A 21,743-nucleotide genomic window follows, 5' to 3' on the forward strand; every position below is an offset into this window, starting at 1 on the left:
TTATATCTTAAATAAATAAATTAATTAATTAATAAATATTCCAAATATGGTAGTTCACATAGCAAAATTTTACTAGCAATTATTTCTGAAGTTTATTAAAACATTGGTCTAAAGGTAATCTGAAAATTTAACATTTATCTATGTTTATCCTTTAACAGATTTGATTTTATAGCCAATATCCTTGCTCCTACTGAGATTTGAACTCAGAACTCCTCTTAGTTTGCATGAGTTATCAATAAATCACAGGTGTTTTACCAATTAAACTATAGGAGACATAGTATCAGCCACAATCTTTATAGAAAACTAATAATGTTTCTGCAAATTTACAAACAAAATAATTTAATTATTAGCATAATAAAATAGATATAATTAAAGTATTTTTGGCTGGTATTTGTTTACTACCTTACTTATGTGCAGTGATTATTTTCCTATATTTTACAGCCAAAAAAACAGACATTTCCCCCCTCAAAAATGATATTTTTCAACTGAAATGCCCTGTGCACATTCTTCACCACAGCAGATAACTTATATGATTGATAAAATTAAATGACTGAAAGGCATTAAGTTGTTGTTATAGATAGCTTATGCTATGTACCACTTATGTTAAATTGAATTAATAATTTAATTAAATGTGTAGGTAAATTCCATTCATAGTTGTTGGAATTTGATTTCAGAATCCCTTTTTCTGATTTAACTTGCAAAATATCTATTTTTCTCTTCAGAAAGCCACAGGTTGTTTTGAAAATAAAACTAAACAAAAAAAACTCTGATGTGATATCAACAAATTGACATTGAGATGATTCATAATTATTAAATGAGTACTTAACTGTGAGAAAAAAGGGAAGATTATGTTAACTGTCAATATGACCATTTTTTGTTGCTTTTCATTATCCTTACATGATGAATACAGTGAAATTGTGAAAAAGATATCCAAATTGTGAATTTTTTTCTAAAAATGAAAATTTTGATATACCCAAATGACCCTTTTTCAGATATTTCACAAAGAATTTACGACTCTTGAGGGAATGTTTCATCCGTTACACTTATAATAGCCGTATGTTTACCTCGAATTTTGTATCGGATATGAGCAATAACTATTAGACATAAGACTTGACTGACATAAACTATAAGAAGCCTGTAACGTCTGATATATTATACTAGGTCCCTGGCCTGTTCAATTTGTGAAAAAAGGTGATAATGCTAACTACCTATAATAGTTGGGTAACGATAATAGTTAAGTAAAAAGAAGTTTTTAAGCAGTATGTGTAAACTAATATTCACCGCCTTTCCTTGTTGATCTTGTTTATCATGTTTTATAACCAGTTTACAAATTTTGATAAGATCAAAAGACACTGTCTGTGATAAAAAAAGTGCCAGTGTGCATGGTTTTGGGAAATAAAATTTAAAAACAACTTAATTATCTAAGTGTCGGGTTTATCTATGTGTGTCGGGGTTATCTCCTAAACCAGTACTGGTTGGGGACCACCAAAACCGGACAACCATCAAACCCGGACGGCCCAGAAAATGCTTAATTTAGTATTTTCTTTGTTCAGTGATTGTCAGTCACTTTTTAATCAACAATAAATGCATGTTTCTTCTAAAATCAAGTAAATAAATTTATTTTAACCTCCATAAATGGTAAAATTTAATATCTATTTAAAGAATGTTGACGTTAAAATTTGAGGGTCAAGAAAGCAATGTCTGGCCTCATATACCAGCTATAATCATTTGCAGAGTAAACAATAGAATATCCAAAACTTTAGCATTTGTTGCTGATATATTGTGTAATATAAATCCGTGGTATCATGTTAAAAATAAAAACACCCAAGCTTTTAGTTTTATCTGAATTAAATCATGTTATGTACATATCTGTCCGGACACATGGTACTGTAGTGTAGACAATTTAGGTAATTTTAATACCATCCTTGTCGAGCCTCAGATATAAGTGTCAATACATTCGGACATAACCTCCAGAAATTATACCTAAAGAATCCAGCTTATGCCAATAGTTGCGGCAAACCAATTTAATCCCCTGCTTATAGACTGGAAACTGCTCTGTCAAAATTTCATCAAAAAATATATATGCTTTCTGCCGATAACGTTAAATACGTCTCGGTTCGGCATCATGCATACGTAAATCAACCATTTTGAATATAGTCCGTCAATATGGCGCATCCCGTATTATTTCCGAGGCGAATTCTTGAAGTCGCCTGGGAATATTGGCGCGAAACTGTAATACCGGTGCAAGGATAGAATACAGCCTTTAAAAAAGTCCCGTCAATATAATGACATTTTGGTTCCATATATTGCTACTTTGGTATCATATATTGAAGAACTGGTATCATATAATGTGAAAATCAACTTATATATTGCTACTTCGGTTACATACATTGATAAACTGGTTTCATATATTGTAAAATTGATTTAATATATTGATAATTCGGTTTCATATCAAGATATTTAGTTCCATATATGGCTATTTTGGTACCATATATTGAAGAATTGGTATCATATTAATGTAATAACCAACTCATATATTGCTTATATATAAATTCGGTTTCATATATGGGCATCTGGTTCCATACATGACTTACTTGGATCCATATATTGAAGATCTGGTATCATATAATGTGATAATCAACTTATACAATGATACTTCGGCTCCATACATTGATAAAATGGTTTTATACATAGTAAAAATGAATTAATATATTGATAATTCGGTTTCATATAAGGACATCTGGTTCCATACATTGCTACTTTGGTACCATATTTTGATGACCTGGTATCATATTATGTGATAATCAACTTGCATATTGATACTTTGGTTCAATGCATGGATGAAATGGTTTCATATATTGTAAAAGTGAATTAATACATTGATAATTTGGTTTCATATAAGGACACCTGGTTCCATACATTGCTACTTTGGTTCCATATTTTGAATAATTGGTATCATATATTGTAATAATCTACTAATATATTGATACTTCGGCTCCATACATTGATAAAATGGTTTCATATATTGTAAAAATGAATTAATATACATTGATAATTCGGTATCATATAAGGATATCTGGTTCAATACATGGCTACTTTGGTACAATATATTGAAGAATTGGAATCATATATTGAGAAAATCAACTTATATATTGCTAACTTGGTTTCATACACTGACGGTATGGTTTCATATATTGTAACTGTGGATTAATATAATAGATTCCGGTTAAATAAGGTGTTTTCAAGTCATATATAGTCGGAGTGAAATTATATATTATCCAAATGGTTAAATAAATTGAAAAAAGAACAATATCACACAGCCATGGCTTTCCATTAAACACGCATAGACCGAAGAGCAAAATAAAGTAAACAGGTTTATTTTTATTTTGTAATAAAAGGAGGAATATATCCTCATTTCGGAATCCCTTTACACTAAAAGATAGATATATAGGTTGTCTACATTTAACGGTACACAAGTAAAGAGCTTTTTGATGGTGCTTATGAAACGTTGCTGCGAAGATATGAGGAAAATATATGAATAATTCATTCTAAATTGTCTTGTCTTATAGTCAATTATTTGACTACTTAAATGTCATGGTTTGTTTTCTCCTTAAGTGCAAGATATAGAGAGACAAAAAGAAGAAGGAAGTTATGCGCCTATATTCAACAACGTAAACATTCTTTATTGGTATTAATAAGAAAGTATTTGTCTATTCGTCAACGTTTTTCAAGCGGTATTTAGCTTCTCCAAAGATTAAATATGTTTTTAGGTTAGCTTTTCAAAAGATTAAATATGTTGTTCTTAGATAAATCGTTTCATATAGTTGTCAAACAAAAAGAATTAAGGTGGAATATGAAACCTGTCGTCGATAAAATACATAAACAATAAAGAAATTTCTCCGGTTCACTCTCCATGATTATGTTAATTAGTAAAGGGAATCACTGACGTTTTGTTTGCCGATCTTTTATCTTTAGAAACGAAAGTCATTGTATACCTCTCTGTTTTGAAGAATGCTTAACAGTGATATGATGCACTTTTCCAAGATACAATTGAGCCACGTCACGACAAAACCAACATAATGGGTTTGCGACCAGCATGGATCCAGATAAGCCTGCGCATCCGCGCAGTTTGATCAGGATCCATGCTGTTCGCTATCAGTTTCTCTACTTGTAAAAGGGTTTGTAAGCGAACAGCATGGAACCTGATCAGACTGCGCGGATGCGCATGCTGGTCTGGATCCATTCTGGTCGCAAACCCATTATGTTGGTTTTGTCATGACGCGGCTCATTTAGTTTGATACAACCCAAAACTGTTTTCCCAACAATTGTCGCTTTAAAGGTCTTTGTGCACCAAAATATGCACAAGACGCATTTTAAATTTTATACATTGACATTGTCATTAAAATCAGTGAAGAAACAAAAAAAGAAATGTTTTCATTTAAAAAAAAACATTGAAATTCGGTATAAAAAACATTGAAATTAGGTATAAACAGTTTTTGCCATGCCCTTTTCTCCTTGAGTTTTGTGTTTTAATTTTTTTAATAGTATTTTTATTTCATTTCTTCAAATATTGCCTATTATTACCCCTCACTTTTTTCGTAATGCTAATTTCCCATAGGCCTCTGGGAGTTACTGTTTTACTGTTTTTTACTGTTAATGCAAGTGTACCACGTGACTAAGAATTTTGTACTGTTACATAGGTAACAGTATTTTTTAAGAGGTCACGTGGTCTATTTCCTAAATAAAATGAAATAAAATGGCCGCCATTTTTTTCTCGATTCATTCTTATTTTCAGCGTTAAACCCCGATAGGACATCAATTTCTCCTCTGGAGTCCCTATGACACTCATAAAATTTAGTTGTTTGCACCCTAGTGTGCTTTTCGCGTATAAAATATCTTTTTGCTGAATAGTCAAAAAGTGAACATCCGTTTTCAACGGAAGTAAATGCAATGTAAATAATTATGTTTCAAACTGGAACATGCAGACGATTTAAGCATGCAACAAAGGATTATTTAACAAATTTAATCAGTGAAACGTTACAGATATGGTGAACATAGGATATCATCGTTATTTTGTCAAAAACCATGCTAAGAATATTCTGGAAACAGAAGGATCAGATTTCACAGATCATAATCATGTAAATGGGTTAGTGTTTTGTTTCTTAAATAAAACCTAGCTTATTGTATGTTTATGATTTGTAGATATCATCACTTGCTTAAAGAATAAAAGAAAAAGAAAAGTTCTCAAGTAGGCCTACAGTAAAGTACACTTAAAACTTAAAAGGTAAGGACAGTTTAGTTATTGTTACTCTTGGTTTATTTTTGTTACAGTTAGATTTAGTTGACAATTTCAGATCATCTCAGTATTTTTGTTCGGGGTAATAAAATAAATAACACATGGGTTTGTGAGTAACAGTAAAAATATCATCCCTTGTAAAATACTGTTACCCTCGGCTACGCCTCGGGTAACAGTATTTTCCTCGGGATGATATTTTTACTGTTACCCACAAACCCATGTGTTATTTATATACTGCATACATGTTATAAATTTAAAATACTGTTTTGTAAAATAGTAACATTTTACTTTTGCAGCAAAGTGGAATTTGATGATGGTGTCTTCCTCATTAAGAAGTTATGACTTATTCTAAGCATTCTGGAAATAATTTCTTAAATAAATTATATTTAGTTAAGCTTAATCAAAAAAGAATTATATGACTGGTGAAATATCTAAACTCTTATATTAGAGTATAAATATACATAGGACAATTCAATGTGGAAGATGATGTGGTATAATATAGTGATTTTATAAACAATACATTATACTTTGTTGAACAAGGTCATAGTTATGAAATCATACTTTCTGGTTGATATTATTTATCAAAAGAGATCAAATAATTCAATTATTGATACAGAAACAACTGCGAGTGTAAGACACGCCTTGGTTTGCACCCTGTGACAAACGGATAGATTCTCATTACCGCGCGCCGTTGTTGCACTTTTTTCTAATAAGCGTGACTCAGGGGGCAATGTTAAAACAGCTTAATACAAAATGACGACCCCGGTTGTTTTATTACCAAAAACATTATTGCCATACAAGTGGAAAGCATGACTCAAGGGATAATTTCTGTATACAAAATACATTTAACAAAAGTTTAGACCGAGAATAACGCTATTGCTCCTTTTTGTCATGCAATAACATCTGAAGAAGCTCTTGCGCTTTAAATGCGACCTGGTGCTTCTGCAGATAAAGTGCTTCTGCAGATAAAGTGTTTTGCAGATATAATGTACTTGGAAAATGTGTATAAACTCTCTACACTACATCAAAAACAAAATCTTTGTAAATTATCAAAATTTATTAACACAATTTGTCCCAACAATGTGTTAATAAATGACAATTTGTGATTTTAATTATTTTCTACTGTTAAAATATGTACATTTTTGTATTATTTAATGTAATTTTGCTAGCTATCTGCTACTGTAATAGCTTATTCAGTAAACTACAGCGAAAAACGATTTTCACGTTTTCACGAAACAAAAGTTGTTTTACGTCACGCCAATTAAGCCTCTTTTCTTCTATTATGTGGACTTTGTCTTTAGTGTTTTGAGATATTTTATTCGAATATCTAAACGATTCACTAAAGTATATGACCAAATATGTTTTGAGATGTCCCCTGAAAGAAAATATACTACATCACACATTTCACATCTAAACATTTGTCTGTGAATATGTTTATCAAATATATCTCCGTCGAAAGACAATTTCTTCTAGCTATTTACCGCATGGGTTACATCTTTACGGGTTTTGTGTTTGTTTTTGCGATTAAGATACGGTCTTGTAATTTTATCTATCACATTTACCCGGTTTTAGCACTTGTGTGTATTTTCATATGTACTTTAACATAACTTTTATCAGCGAACGATTTACCACAAATTTCACAGTGATGCTCCTTTTCACCAGTATGTATTTTCATATGTCTTTTGAGATGTATCTTTTGAACAAATGACTTTTCACAGATTTCACAATGATACTTTCTCTCACCAGTGTGTATTTTCATATGATTATGAAGATTAAATTTTCGAAGAAATGACTTATCACATATTCCACATGCATAGTTTTTCTCACCAGTATGAATTTTCATATGTGCCTTTAAGTTACATTTTAAAGAAAATGACTTATCACACATTTCACATGCATATATCTCACCAGTGTGTATTGTCATATGATTTTTAAGAGCACTTTTAGTCCAAATGAGTTATTACTTATTTTACATGTTTGCGTTCTCACCAGAGTGCATAATCATATGTTTTGTGAGGATTTGCTTCAGCGAAAATGATTTTTCACATATGTCGCACTTATAGTCTTTTTCACCAGTGTGTGTTAACATGTGATAATTCAGATGATGACTACGAGAAAATGATTTTTCGCATATTTCGCATTTAAATCTCTTTTCTCTGTGATGAACTGTTAAAATATGTGTTTTTAGATTAAATTTAGATGCAAATAACTTATTGCAAAGTTCACATCTATAATCCATGTTTTCAGAACAGTTTGTCATGTTTTACATTTTACATTTAACTACTTATTTCCCTTCAATATTTTTTTCTAAATTCTATTCATACCCGAAGTATTCAGTTATGATTTGAACAGACAAGAATAGAGGAAATTAGCGAGTAAGTGAACATGATTATTTACATACAATTTACTCCGAATTGTAGCAATAATGCGTTAATAGACTTACTCCGGAATTAGAAATTTTTGGGTTTTCCTTAGCTAATCCGTAGGTGTACAACAAACTTTTACAGTTATAGCATCGAAAATGAGCGAAACAGGTTGACTTATCTTTTGTGATATTAAGTGCAACGTGAAGCTATAACGGTTAAAGTTAAGTTTGTAAATACATGTTTGCATGATCTGAGAGATAAAATAAATTGCATTGAAATGGATAACGTCTATTGATATCGCGTAGATGTAAAAAGAAGAACTTAGAATATGTCGCCAACAGGGGGATAAAATACATCGATAATATAAACATCTTAACGAATGGTAACTATATTGTCTTTACAATAGAACGTTTTACAGTCTACGGTAAAAGATCTGACTGTACATTACAATAAACAGAACATAACTCATATTTCGTGGGGCGTCCTTGGCCGAGTGGTTAAGGTCGTTGGCTTTAAACCACTTGTCCCTCACCGCTGTGGGTTCAAATCCCTATAAATAAATCAATAAGGGAACTAGATGATTCTGTAAAGTGTGTCGGATCTGCGATTATTTGGTGCCTGTTATATGATGACAATAGATGAATAATTGTTATATTGCAAAATACTATTTATTAATGGCTATATAACCTGTCATGAATCTTTATTACCTATAATATATTATCATATGAAAAACTGAATCTTCTATATAAATTGACAAAAGCAGGGTATACAGTTTATATAAACATTACGATAATGCAATCAAAATTAAATTTATTAACATAACAAAAGAGCAGTATTATAAAACATGATATGCAGCTTTTTTGTTGATGTTCTTTTGAGTTAAACGGTGTACACAATTTGTGAACCATTTGTTCAAAGTAATTTAATGCACCTCCTTCTATATCTCAAGTTCTCAACACTTGACACGAGCATTTTTTTTATCATTCCATCAATACATTTAAACAGTCGATAATAAAGCTGATTAGACTTTAGCAATGCCAGTATGCACATCCGTTTAGTTTGACCAGGCAATGGTAGCTCCATTTTTTGTATTATCAAATTCCCCTACAGTTTAAAAGAACTGTTATAAAAGATTAGTAAGTTTAGGATTATTATGTTGTGTGACTTGCTTGTCATTGTAAAATGTATCAGCTTGGTGGGGCGTCCGTTGCCTAATGGTTAAGGCTATTTACTTCAAACCACTTGCCTCTCATCGCTGAAGGTTCGAGTCGCGCTAGCGTCTTCGGATTTGTTCATGTGAGAAAGTTATCAAGCTAGCTTACGGAACGTCGGTGGTTCTACTCAGGAGTCGTATTTCGCCTGAAATAATGCACATGGTGTCACCTGGAACTTTTTCCACAAGTAAAGTTTGAAAGTTGTCATATGACCTATACTACCTATATAAACCAAGCAAATTCTGCCAAATGTACTCGTAGAAGAACATCTCAAATTTTGTTTAAAGCATAAATGTGGTATGTAGATATATACTTGTTTTCCCAATAGATAGCCACATGCGAACACAACAGTAAGTGGTAACACATGGTAAAATTAATTTAAAAGTACTATGTTTTGGCATGTTTTGTCTTTACAGAAACAATTTTACAATTAGAAAAACAAAACATTTTTTGTCCAATATTATTAATATTACTGTTAATGAGCCACAGACTTTGACTAAAAAAATGGTTGATAACTTGTTACATGCCTAAAACTTTAGTACACTATCCCAATGTTTATATCTCAGTTCAGCTTCTTCTGAGATGCCATCAATTGCATTTTTCCTTCTAAACTTCGTTTTTCATATATCGTATCCCACTCAGAAGGCCAAGTGGGATAAAAAAAGAAATCTAATGCATTCCAATAAGATGCAGACATCGTAAAAACATATGACAAATTTAAAAAAAAAACTTTTTCTGCTCTTGGATTTTTATATATTGAATTTTTATATATTTGACTGTTTGTGACTTAATGTTTTTAAAACCTATTCTACATCATTTAAAAACAAGTTAACAAGCTACAAACAAGTTATTGTCAAATTTACCATATATTTGTATCAAGGTATTATCTTTTAAGACGAAATCTGTGGCTGTTTAAGTGGTCATTGCATAGCCATAATAATGTTATCCAACTTTTTAAATTACTTCTACTTATATAATTGTTTTGAAAGATTAAGTAGAGATACTTTTGCTATTTAAATCATTATATGTTTGAAGTTACCTAACTCCATGCGTGACACTATTGTTTTCGCGTGTTGCTTATTATCTGGTTAAAACGCTCATTTATCTATCATGCAACTATAAAAATCACATTTATACGCTGCACATTTTAGATGGACTTTTACAAGAACATTTGGTATTAGAATCCTTTGTTTGGTAGTTTTAATGAAGAAAGAATATTTTCATTTTATTTTGTTACCAGTTTATTTATGTCTCGTTTTAACTAAGATTGTATTTTTAAATTTGACAAATCGTCGCCTTAGTACAATAACGGAATAAGTCTTTCTCAATTTAATAGCAGTTAATCAGTTATTGCACTAAGGTGACGAAATGTTCTAGCAAAACTTAAAACGTATGTGTTAGTACCGATATTTGAGGAATTGTCTTTGCATAAGATATGCTAGATCTGATCATATTTTGTTATATCTATATAAAAAAAGAAACACAAATTTAATTGTTAAATTTATGATAAATTTTGCATAATAGAGAGCAACACTTTCTATATTTTTTGCAGATTATAGTTTCTAATTGTGTGTGCACAAATGATCTGGATCATAATAAAGAGAACATTATTATCAGAGACTTTGTCTTTGATTCAAACTAACAGATATCTGTTTTCATTAAAAAAAACGGCGACTTAAAATAATCTTCAGTGGACGCCGTAATAGCGAAATTGCACTGAACAAAGCCTAAAGACGCATTTAATGTAGTGTTACACTGTGAGGGGGCAATGAAAAAGTCATTCTTGTCTTTACTGTTTACAGTTCTTACTTGTTAAAAAGAAGACACAAGTTGTGAGCGATTTAGCAAATGAGGTTAATGAAGACACAAGTAAGCTATATGCTATATGTTGAGATCAAAACAAATACTGTAAATACTGTTGAAAAATGCTTGAAATCTTGTTTGACGATTTATGCCTTCAATTTATTCAAAACTAGCATTGTTGTATATTTATATTTATATATGACTTATTAAATGAACATCGCTCTTACATTTTGTTTTTTGAAAGAGCAAATAAAAACATTATAAGTGGATACATCTCATTAAGGAACAGTGTGGCGCATAAGTATACTAACTCTTTACTTCATTCCTTTATGTTATTGCCCTTTGTTTCTTTTTTGTCATATATTGTTTGGTCCATAACTTAAAAATTTTTAGAGATATTAATTTGAAACTTAATTGGATAGACCACAGTAAGAAGGAGTGCACTGTAATGTCAAGTCTCCACATCACATTTTTCGAGTTAACTTTATATTTGTTGGGCAAGGATTTGGAAGTCTGAGATTTCTTCTTAACAATATATCAACGACTACAACATTTATTGCTTGCCGCCATACAATCACATAGTAACATAGTAACTCTTTCTTATTGTGACACTTTTTAAAAATCTTAAACTATGTAGTAATATTCAGTCATGTACGTCCGATGAAAATGCGGCGCAACGCAATGTCATTGAATACTGTGTTCATTTGAAAATGACTCCTACTCAAACTTTACATGAACTGCAAGCTACTGATAAGTACAAGTCTGTGTCAAAGTCTCTTGTCTTTAAATGGCACAAACGATTTGTTGATGGATGGACAGAAGAACAGAGGGGAAATGCAGGGAGACCCAGAGAATTTGACGATCGGCTGATTCAGTCAGTTACGGACGCCATTAAGGAAGATCGGAGACTGACTATCCGGGAAGTTGCATTGATAAGCGGATGTAGTAAATCAACCGTGCATCGCATACTACACGAAAACCTGAACATGTCAAGAGTATGTGCTGGATGGGTACCGCGTTTGCTAAGCAATGAAGAAAAAGAAACGCGTGTACGACTGTCAACCGAATTTCTGCGGCGACATGAAATCGATCAACAATTTCTTAGCAAAATTGTAAGCGTCGATGAAACATGGCTCCATTACTATGACCCGGAAGATAAAAGACAATCAAGTGTGTGGAAAACAGCTGCTTCTCCGCCACCGAAAAAGGCAAAAGTTACAAAATCCATGGGAAAACACATGTTTATCGTGTTTATTGATAGGAAAGGGGTACTTCTCTGCCATGCAGTCCCACTTGGCCAGACCGTGAATTCTGCATACTACTCAAAGGTAGGTCTAAAGTTAAATTCTTTGTAATTATTATGGTAATAAATAATAATAATACATGATTTGATTTCTCCGTTATAAATCAGAATAATATCCTAAAGTTGTAATCACATTTTCAATATGAATTAATCTAACTAAAGTCTATTTTTTAATTTGTGTATTTATCAGGTAATCAGACGTGATCTCTTAAATGCGATAAGAAAGAAGCGTCCAGCGTTTAATTGACAACATGGAGAACATTATATCATCAAGATAATGCACCTTGCCATAGATCTCAGGAGACACAGCTTGAACTTTTGAATCTGATAGGGTTTTCAGAGACTTCCTCATTGCCGCCATACAGTCCGGATTTAGCGCCCTTAGACTTTGCAGTGTTCCTTATTTAAAATCACAATTACCCGAGGTTCAAAGGTTCGAAAAACTTTCAGCGAACTCCGCCAGGAAAACTCTACGAGTGTTGAGTACATTGAAAGCAGGACTATTTTGAAAACGTTTATAATAAATGGGTCGCCCGACACCGGAAGTGCATCGAGAAACACGGAGAATACTTTGAAAAACATTAAAAAATACTTATGACGTCATGACGTTCATGACGGCGTGCTCCGGGTATGTATAGGTATCATTTTTTAAATTTCGATAACTTGGTCAACTTTGGAGGTATTTTGTTTATATTTCGCATAGACATGCATAGAAGGTGTATTGACTTTTCTTTAGCTGGATTATTCTATAGTGTTATAAATGATTGAGTAACAGACTTTGTCTACGATATTTTGGGACAACCCTCGTAAGTGATTAATATTATCATATAAATAAAATCATTTAAACCTCTGACAAATTCAAATATCAAATTTGGAAAAGCGACATTTATAATGATTATTACCAAACACTTGTCGATAAGAAATAAGAAAATGTCTTAAACAGTAGACACAAAGTGTCCACATTGGTCAATGTAGAACGAGATTGATCCACAGATGTACCAATATTATTCACAATTCCGTGAAAAATAACTCATATCAGATCTCTCTAAAAAGCCACTAGCGTGTGTTAATGGGGTCCCATATTCCAGTATACATTTGTTGGAAGATCCCCCAAGGTTGAACCCGAGACAAGTTAGTTCGCCCGAGCATGCATCTTTACAAAACGTGACATCTTTGTTGTCGTATTCATTGATTTTGGTATGCGCAATTAGTCCCATCCCACGGTACTCGATGTATGTACTTCCATACTTCAAGCAATCTACAAAACATTGAAATGGATATTTCTAGTGAGCAATATTCGTTAGAACTGCAATGTAAAAGAGTTTCATATCAATAAGTGAAACTTTGTCTTTATATGCCGCGTAGCAATCCTTACATGTAGCGTTTGTTATACATCGTTTTTGTATACACAAAAAGGTCCATGATAAGCAAAATTAGATCGTTCTATAATTCTATTTATTTAGTTTAACAGTAGAGAAATATGACTAACATTAAACTCACAAGCAAGTGCTAGTCATGTATACTTGATATGCTTGTTTTCAGACAAATGTGTAATATAATCAAACACTCAACTGCAAGTGTCTCTGGTTCGTTCTTCGTGTGAGGCATAATTTCTCGGACAACTCGGAGTCTAATTATCATTTGTCTCTCACCGCTGTTTTTTTTTTTTTTTACTGTTTCTCAAAGAAAGTTGGCAAGGCGGATCGTGTGCCGCGATATCACCAAAAATGGTTTTAAATCGGCGTTAATTCGAGGCAAACAATCAGAAAACCGCTAAACTGGTGTATCATAAATGTAGTTTACAGGTGCATAAGTGACGTATGTCACACAACACACTAGCCAATGATTGACTTGACTATTTCTTAAGCTAATTGTCCGACGTGTATGCATTACCTGCTATACACGGACCAAAACTACACGTTATGTGTCTAGAACTAGACTGGTAATGCTTACACGAGCCAAAACTACACTAGTACATGCGTATCCATACAAACGTATGTAAACTTTTCCGCGATACACGGACCAGGACTAGACTGTATCAAAGATAAACAAGAGCTGTCGGTAGGACAGCAACGCTCGACTATTCTAGTGCTTGATAGTAAAAAATAATGCTTGATAGAGTTACCTACTCCTGTTTACAGGTTGGTGACATGATGGTGAACAAGTATGCAAAGTTTCAAAACCATATGTCAATGGACTTTGAAAATATTTGAGGTATTACAAAAAACTTTAACGTAAATTCTAAGTCGAAAAAGGGGCATAATTCTGTCAAAATGCTTGATACAGTTACCTCCTCCTGTCTACAGGTTGGTGTCATGATGGTGAACAAGTGTGCAAAGTTTCAAAGCCATATGTCAATGGACTTTGAAAATATTTGAACTATTACAAAAACTTTAACGTAAATTCTAAGTCGAAAAAGGGGCATAATTCTGTCAAAATGCTTGATACAGTTACTTCCTCCTGTCTACAGTGGGGGTCATGATGGTGAACAAGTGTGCAAAGTTTCAAAGCCATATGTCAATGGACTTTGAAAATATTTGAACTATTACAAAAACTTTAACGTAAATTCTAAGTCGAAAAAGGGGCATAATTCTGTCAAAATGCTTGATACAGTTACCTCCTCCTGTCTACAGGTGGGGGTCATGATGGTGAACAAGTGTGCAAAGTTTCAAAGCCATATGTCAATGGACTTTGAAAATATTAGAGGTATTACAAAAACTTTAACATAAATTTTAAGTTGAAAAAGGGGCATAATTCTGTCAAAATGCTTGATAGAGTTACCTCCTCCTGTCTACAGGTTGGAGTCATGATGGTGAACAAGTGTGCAAAGTTTCAAAGCCATATGTCAATGGACTTTGAAAATATTTGAACTATTACAAAAACTTTAACATAAATTCTAAGTTGAAAAAGGGGCATAATTCTGTCAAAATGCTTGATAGAGTTACCTCCTCCTGTCTACAGGTTGGAGTCATGATGGTGAACAAGTGTGCAAAGTTTCAAAGCCATATGTCAATGGACTTTGAAAATATTTGAACTATTACAAAAACTTTAACATAAATTCTAAGTTGAAAAAGGGGCATAATTCTGTCAAAATGCTTGATAGAGTTACCTCCTCCTGTCTACAGGTTGGGGTCAAGTGTGCAAAGTTTCAAAGCCATATGTCAATGGACTTTGAAAATATTTGAACTATTACAAAAACTTTAACATAAGTGGTTACGCCGACGCCGACGCTCGGGTGACTACAATAGCTCTACTTATTCTTATCGAATAGTCGAGCTAAAAAAGCCTGCATGGTTTTTGCTAATTTGCTACACACAAGCAAGAACTAGGCTTGTACGTAGGTACCCGTGATACACGAGTTAAATCTAGGCTAGTATATACTAACCCGTGACGTTCAGGCTTGCATGAAGGTACATGTGATGCACGAGTCAGTTCTAGGTTGGTATATACTAACCCGTGACGTTCAGGCTTGCATGTAGATACATGTGATACACGAGTCAGTTCTAGGCTAGTATATACTAACCCGTGACGTTCAGGCTTGCATGTAGGTACCCGTGATACATGAGTCAGTTCTAGGCTAATATATACTAATCCGTGACGTTCAGGCTTGCATGTAGGTAGCCGTAATACATGAGTCAGTTCTAGGCTGATATATACTAACCCCTGACGTTCAGGCTTGTATAAAGGTACATGTGATACACTAGCCAGTCAGTACTATATAGATATAAACTTACACATAATACACATGTCAGTACTAGAGTGGTATCGGTAACCTGCAACACATGAACAAAAGCCGTCCAGACATTTGCTGTTTACCATAGTGCAGTCAGATTCAGAGGCACAGACTTTACCATACTGGCTTGAAATTGTAGTTGTTGCTGTAGTTGTCGTCAGCGCCGCTGTTGTTGTCGCTGCTTTTGTTGTTGTAGCTGTTGTTGTTGTTGAAGTAGTGGATGTTGTACTGGTAACCTCTATAATATACAAAGAATAAGATGAGGAAAGTTTTTGTTTAATATCTCATAAAATATATCTTCGAATATTATAAATTTAACTCGTTTCTCTTCATTATAATGACTGATTCCTTTTCTTAATATCGACTTTCACCTATCTCTAGCGCCGCGTGACATCAATATATTTTAACTTATATGCACGTGTAGCCTTTGTTACTTGATATATTTCCATGGTTAATTTTTTACTTTGGATTTTCTTAAAAAACTTATTTAATACTCATGATTCTATGTAAGTGTTGATTCTTTAAAATTAATGTGCAATGTATGAATGTTTAAAATATAATCAATGGCACTTAAAATAGTTATTGAATTCTTTGAATACAATGTCACAATATCACAAAGATTGTAATAGTGATATAGATATATATGTACTTTCAGTAACAATGATGATGATGCTGCTGATGATGATAACGATGAAAGTTATAATAATAATAATAATAATAAAATAATAATAATAATAATAATAAAGAAATAATAATAATAATAATAATAATAATAATAATAAAAATAATAATGATAATAATAATAATAATAATAATAAATAATAATAATAATAATAATAATAATAATAATAATAATAATAATAATAATAATAATAATAATAATAATAATAATAATAATAATAATAATAATAGTAATAATAATAATAATAATAATAATAATAATAATAATAATAATAAGAAGAAGAAGAAGAAGAAGAAGAAGAAGGATAAGAATAATAAAAAATAATAATAATAATAATAATAAAAATAAAAATAATAATGATAATAATAGTAATATTGATAATGACGATGATGAAGACGACATGAATGATGATAGTGATGAAGAGGAATCCGACAATGATGGTATTGATAATTATAGTGATGATCACAATGTTAACAACATTAATATACGAATAAAAAATAATGATAAACTACCTGTGTTTTGATAATAATTAGTGCCAGCCATAATTTGACATCCGTCAGTATTGAAGATCATTTCTTCAGCTCCTTTGCAGATTTTATCCTGCTTATGATAAAAGAAACCTTTGCATGTCGTGGAACTGCTACACAGTGAGGCGCATCTTGTTCCTGTCTTTTGCAATCCAAAGTCCAGAACAGCAACAGGACAAAACATATTAGACAACTCATTCCTTTTACTGAACACATTATCGTCGAGAGGGAAAACACCATGAACAACAACACTCAAAATTATAAAAATATTTTTCATCGTTCTTTGAATTCAAGTTACTTGTAAAGGAAATTTATTATTGATGAAAATATGCCTGGTAAAGTTTCCAAATTTAATTTTGTTCGAACGGATGTCACGAAATCTTAAATTACACAAACAGCTTTAAACGTCTGTTACATAGTTAAATACTGTATCACAAAAATCCTTTTGGGCTTATCTTTGTCACTGATTATACGACACTCTCTTATAATGTTTTGTAGAATTTATTATCGGATTTATCTACCGTGACCCAACTTTCAAAAGAGGCTCTTTCCAATTGGATACTTTAAAAAACAAAATAAACATAGAAAATACTTTGATTCATTTTGAGACGTGAAGCTTTTAAAATTTTGTACAAATAGCCAAATGTTCGTGTTCCAATGTCACCGTTTTATTAGTGAAATCAGACATGTGAATATTATTTGTAATCTGTTCGAAAGGTAAACAAGTATTCGTTTGAATCTTAAAATAGAACAAAAGTCTATTCAATACTACGAAAACGGAGAGCGAAGCAAAACTGAACAATCCATCCATAGAAACTACTCTATCATCGATCATTATTTAACTTTTATTATTGCTTTAAAAGAAACCGATTTGCTAGTTAGCAAGAATTTTTTAATGTTTTTAAGAGACTCAACAAAATTCCTTGATATAGAGGGAAACCGTTGAGCATTATATATATGGTGTATCTTGCTAATTCATCGTATTGTATTTGTGAATATCCCGTATGCATATGATACTGTTCACAAGTAAGTTTGTAAGGAAAGAAAACGAACATATTTATAAGACATTTTATACTTTAAGATGTTGTAATTAAATCCGAGTTGACAGACAAAACTGGTACATTTGTACATGGTGCGGAGAATATAATTGTGACAATATATCATTCATGTGAATCAATTGATTATATACATGTATGTAGATGAACCGAAAGCCACGCTGCTGAGAAAGTATCGTTTCTTAAATTAGGTTTTGTTTTTCGAATGCCGACCAGTAAAATCTTTTACGTGCAGGGAAAAACCTGCATACTTTTAGCTATCACTAGTCTGTAATGTTTCAAATTCCGAACAGGGAACAGGTATTGAGTCACTACCAGCAGTGATTGTATAGTGAAAATGATTCCTTGCAACATAAATTAACGGTGGCGGTCGTTTTAATAGTGGAGGTTTACTGAACATTCAATACCAGTATAACATTTGATTTTAGCTGGTTAGCTGGTTGGACTGCATTAAATAGCAATTTAAAACCAAATCTGATTGCTCACACTGTATCAGATATTATTTGTGTTCTTGAAATATATTTTAAAAACATTCAGAACATATACAGTGGAGGTATAAATTGTATGCGAAACAATAATTAAGTTGAGTAATTTTCTATTGCATATATGACCATACAATATTTATAAATAAGCATTTATCCACAATATTCAAACGTGCTGTACACAAAGGGTTTTTGCAAAATTATCAGGAACTTCTTTAAATGGCTATGAGTTTGAATTAAAAGTTTGTCAATTTGTTGACGTTACACAATTTTTTGTGAGAATGAGTATTCAGTTCCAGAAATATTAAATACTTTAAAGAATATGAAAATTCCTCTGGGGCCAAAATGAATAAGGATAAAACAACAGGCATCTTTATTGGAAAATCAAAAGAAAGAACTCCGAAGATATTTAATAGGCGAGAAATCATGTTAAAACTTTAGAAATTTGACACGGCTATAATAATAGATACGAACGAAATCTGGAAAAAAAGATAAACAAAATTAAAAAAAATTGTCTTCAAGTATGGAAAGCTCGGGGTCTGACTTTTAAAGGGAAAATTCTTGTTCTGAAAACATATGTAGTTTCTATTATTAATTTTGAAATTGAAACGCGCGGTATACCGACAAAATACATAAAAGAAATCGAAAAGAATATGAGCGATTTTCTTTGGGACAATAAGCGATCGTTAGTTTCCAAAAGCACAATTCTCCTAGACCTGAAAGACGGAGGTCTTAACTTTTGTAATATTTCAAATATTCAAGCCAGTCTGGATGTTAAAACAACATACAAAATTATACACTCTGACATACAGAACTGGAACGCAATAGGAAAATATTTTTACAAAAAAATGATACTTATTGGTAAGACAGAATTGATTATTTTCTAAGTAAATGTTCTTCATAAGAAAATTTACCTTTCAAATTGAACATAAGTACGTTGAAAATTGAAGTCGGTTTAAAGCGAAGTTAAAGCCAAAGTCTCTATCAGATGTAAAAGATATATTTCTTTTTTGTTACTCTGAAATTCGTTTTCGCAAGAAAACATTATACTTAAATTCATTTATTAAAAGTAATATATTGTTATTAAAAGATGTTTGGGACTTTGAAAATAATTATTTTATTAGCATAGACACTCTTTTAAGGAAAGTAAATTGTACGCGAAATTGGATTGCCGGATGGCATATTCTCAAATCAAGCATTCCTAAAATGTATATAACTGCTTTAAAAGAACATCATTATGAAACAGTGTCGAATTACACTCACTTAGACGATATTGTTTTAAAGAGCAAGTCGCAAACAAAAATGTTGCCTGAAAATATTAAAATAAAACAAATATCTCATACATGGAATCAAAAGACTGGTTAATTGAAAAGTGAAAGTAATGGGAAACCCTACTTAATATGGAGTTACCATAGAGTAAAATATGGTGGCACGTTTATGATTCTTTTTCTTCATGCAAAGCTGTACAATTTCAGTGGAAATTTTAACAACGTTATTTATACAGAACACAAGCTGTCTCTCGTGAATTTATTTGACGGTAAACGTTGTATATGTAAATCTCACAGAGAAACATTGTTTCATCTCTTCTGGGAATGTGATTTTTCAAAGAATGTTTGGACATATGTAATTCAAAAACTTAAGTCCACTAAAATCTTGGAAAATGATTTTTCAAATTTCCAATTTACTGTACTTTTTGGATCTTTTGAACACGCAATTAATAATAAATTGATCAATACTGTTATATTCGAAACCAAATGGGCGATTTGGAAATATCGTAACAATTGTAAGCATAATTATTCATATCAACCAATACCTATTTTGTTAAGAAATTTGTCCAATAATATAAAATTCCAATTTGAATATAAGTGTAGAAAAAAAGACGATTCTGTGACAGAAATTTTTAAAATATTTGTAATTTGTATGAATATTACCTTTAATGTATGGTCGCAACTCAATTGAAATTATAGATTTAATTCATAAAGAGTTAACTCGCTTTTCAACCTTGTCACTTTTCGGACAAGTAAATGATACCTTTGCGAATTCTTATATTTTTCACATTATCTGTACTGCTTCTTATTTTGTAAGAAATCGAATATATACTTGTATTATTGTAAGGCTGATAGGAGGATGCTCCTCGACCCCTATCATGCCAATGACGGGGAAAATAAATGGGGTTACCCCTTAACTGGGCGCCCGAAACTGAAAAAAATATATCGGGGACTTTTCCTGTAAATGGTTAAATATTTAGCTATTATACTTTTTTTATTTCATAGCGTGCAGATGACGTATGAGTAAATACAGGTTGAAAGAGAAATGGTAAGTCGCTGTACTATTTAACAATTGTGTGTAAAACGACAGCGACTCGATCATGGTATACAGCATCGATAACATACAACGACACATCCTATATAATTATTCAAGCTTACTTTTGAATACAGATTAAGATTAATGTGTTGGTCATTTGTTCCAATGCTGTATTGGGGAGGAATGACTCAATAAGCGTACATGTCGTTTCCTTTGACTAAGAAGCATACTAAGCATTTCTGTACACCCAGTACACTTAAAAACATATATCTTATCAGTTTAGTAATTACGATAAAATAGAAAACAGAATCCCTAAAGAAAGACCAACAAGATAAAATTGAAAATGCTTCATTGAGCCTCTTCATGGACCGTACTGGAAAGTGCAAGTTACCGTCCACGCCCCCTAAACAGAATCCAACATTTAAACACGAAAAAATTGGGAAATTTTGAATTTAGAAACGCCCGCAGATGTGTTCATACGGCGGTTATCATGTGACACTTCCGTGCCATTCCATGAAAAGCGGCGTATGGTTCCCAAGTAAAAGAATGTGTTGCCCTTAACGGGAAAACAATGGGCGGAACTAAATAAAATGAAATTTTGAAAGGAGATCTGAGGTTATGAAGTCTGCATATCACAGACAACACGTCAGCAGGCAGCATATCCTAAGGGTGATTATACAATATTCAACTAGGTGTACTGGAAGGAACATTTTCGATTATTACCCCTCACTTTTCGTAATGTTAATTTCCCATAGGGAGTTATTCTTAGTGTTACTGCAAGTGTACCACGTGACTAAGAATTTTGTACTGTTACATAGGTAACAGTATTTTTAACCGTTTAAAATCTGGTCACGTGGTCTATTTTCTAAATAAAATGAAATAAAATGGCCGCCATTTTTCTCTCCATTCATTTTTTTTCGACGATAGGGCCTAGGGCATCAGTAAATTAACTTTGACTCTCATAAAATTTAGTTCTTT

At 32.1% G+C, this 21,743-nt stretch overlaps 2 protein-coding genes across 2 annotated transcripts; one reads left to right on the forward strand and one right to left on the reverse strand.

Annotated features, from left to right (window-relative positions):
- Positions 1-11,389: 11,389 nt before the first annotated feature.
- Positions 11,390-12,229, forward strand: LOC132733499 (histone-lysine N-methyltransferase SETMAR-like). The gene is made up of 2 exons (XM_060720150.1): positions 11,390-12,007; positions 12,173-12,229. The coding sequence occupies exons 1-2, from the start codon at positions 11,390-11,392 to the stop codon at positions 12,227-12,229; spliced, it is 675 nt and encodes a 224-aa protein (XP_060576133.1).
- A 565-nt stretch (positions 12,230-12,794) lies between these two features.
- LOC132733498 (uncharacterized) lies at positions 12,795-17,541 on the reverse strand. The gene is made up of 3 exons (XM_060720149.1): positions 16,910-17,541; positions 15,717-15,953; positions 12,795-13,240 (listed from the first exon to the last, which is right to left on the reverse strand). The coding sequence occupies exons 1-3, from the start codon at positions 17,199-17,201 to the stop codon at positions 12,987-12,989; spliced, it is 783 nt and encodes a 260-aa protein (XP_060576132.1). The 5' UTR covers positions 17,202-17,541; the 3' UTR covers positions 12,795-12,986.
- Positions 17,542-21,743: the final 4,202 nt, after the last annotated feature.

This window comes from Ruditapes philippinarum, unplaced genomic scaffold (assembly GCF_026571515.1).
Source record: "Ruditapes philippinarum isolate M1 unplaced genomic scaffold, ASM2657151v2 ctg4909_1_1_1_1, whole genome shotgun sequence".
Taxonomy (NCBI): Eukaryota; Metazoa; Mollusca; class Bivalvia; order Venerida; family Veneridae; genus Ruditapes; species Ruditapes philippinarum.

Bases quoted from the DNA above. Each gene is read 5' to 3' on its own strand.
- LOC132733499 (XM_060720150.1), top strand. From the start codon at position 11,390: ATGACTCCTACTCAAACTTTACATGAACTGCAAGCTACTGATAAGTAC. The intron at 12,008-12,172 runs GTAGGTCTAAAG...TGTATTTATCAG, and splicing joins ATTCTGCATACTACTCAAAG to GTAATCAGACGTGATCTCTT.
- LOC132733498 (XM_060720149.1), bottom strand. From the start codon at position 17,201: ATGAAAAATATTTTTATAATTTTGAGTGTTGTTGTTCATGGTGTTTTC. The intron at 15,954-16,909 runs GTAGTTTATCAT...TGTATATTATAG, and splicing joins TAATTATTATCAAAACACAG to AGGTTACCAGTACAACATCC. The intron at 13,241-15,716 runs GTAAGTTTATAT...AATGTTTTGTAG, and splicing joins TACTGACATGTGTATTATGT to ATTGCTTGAAGTATGGAAGT.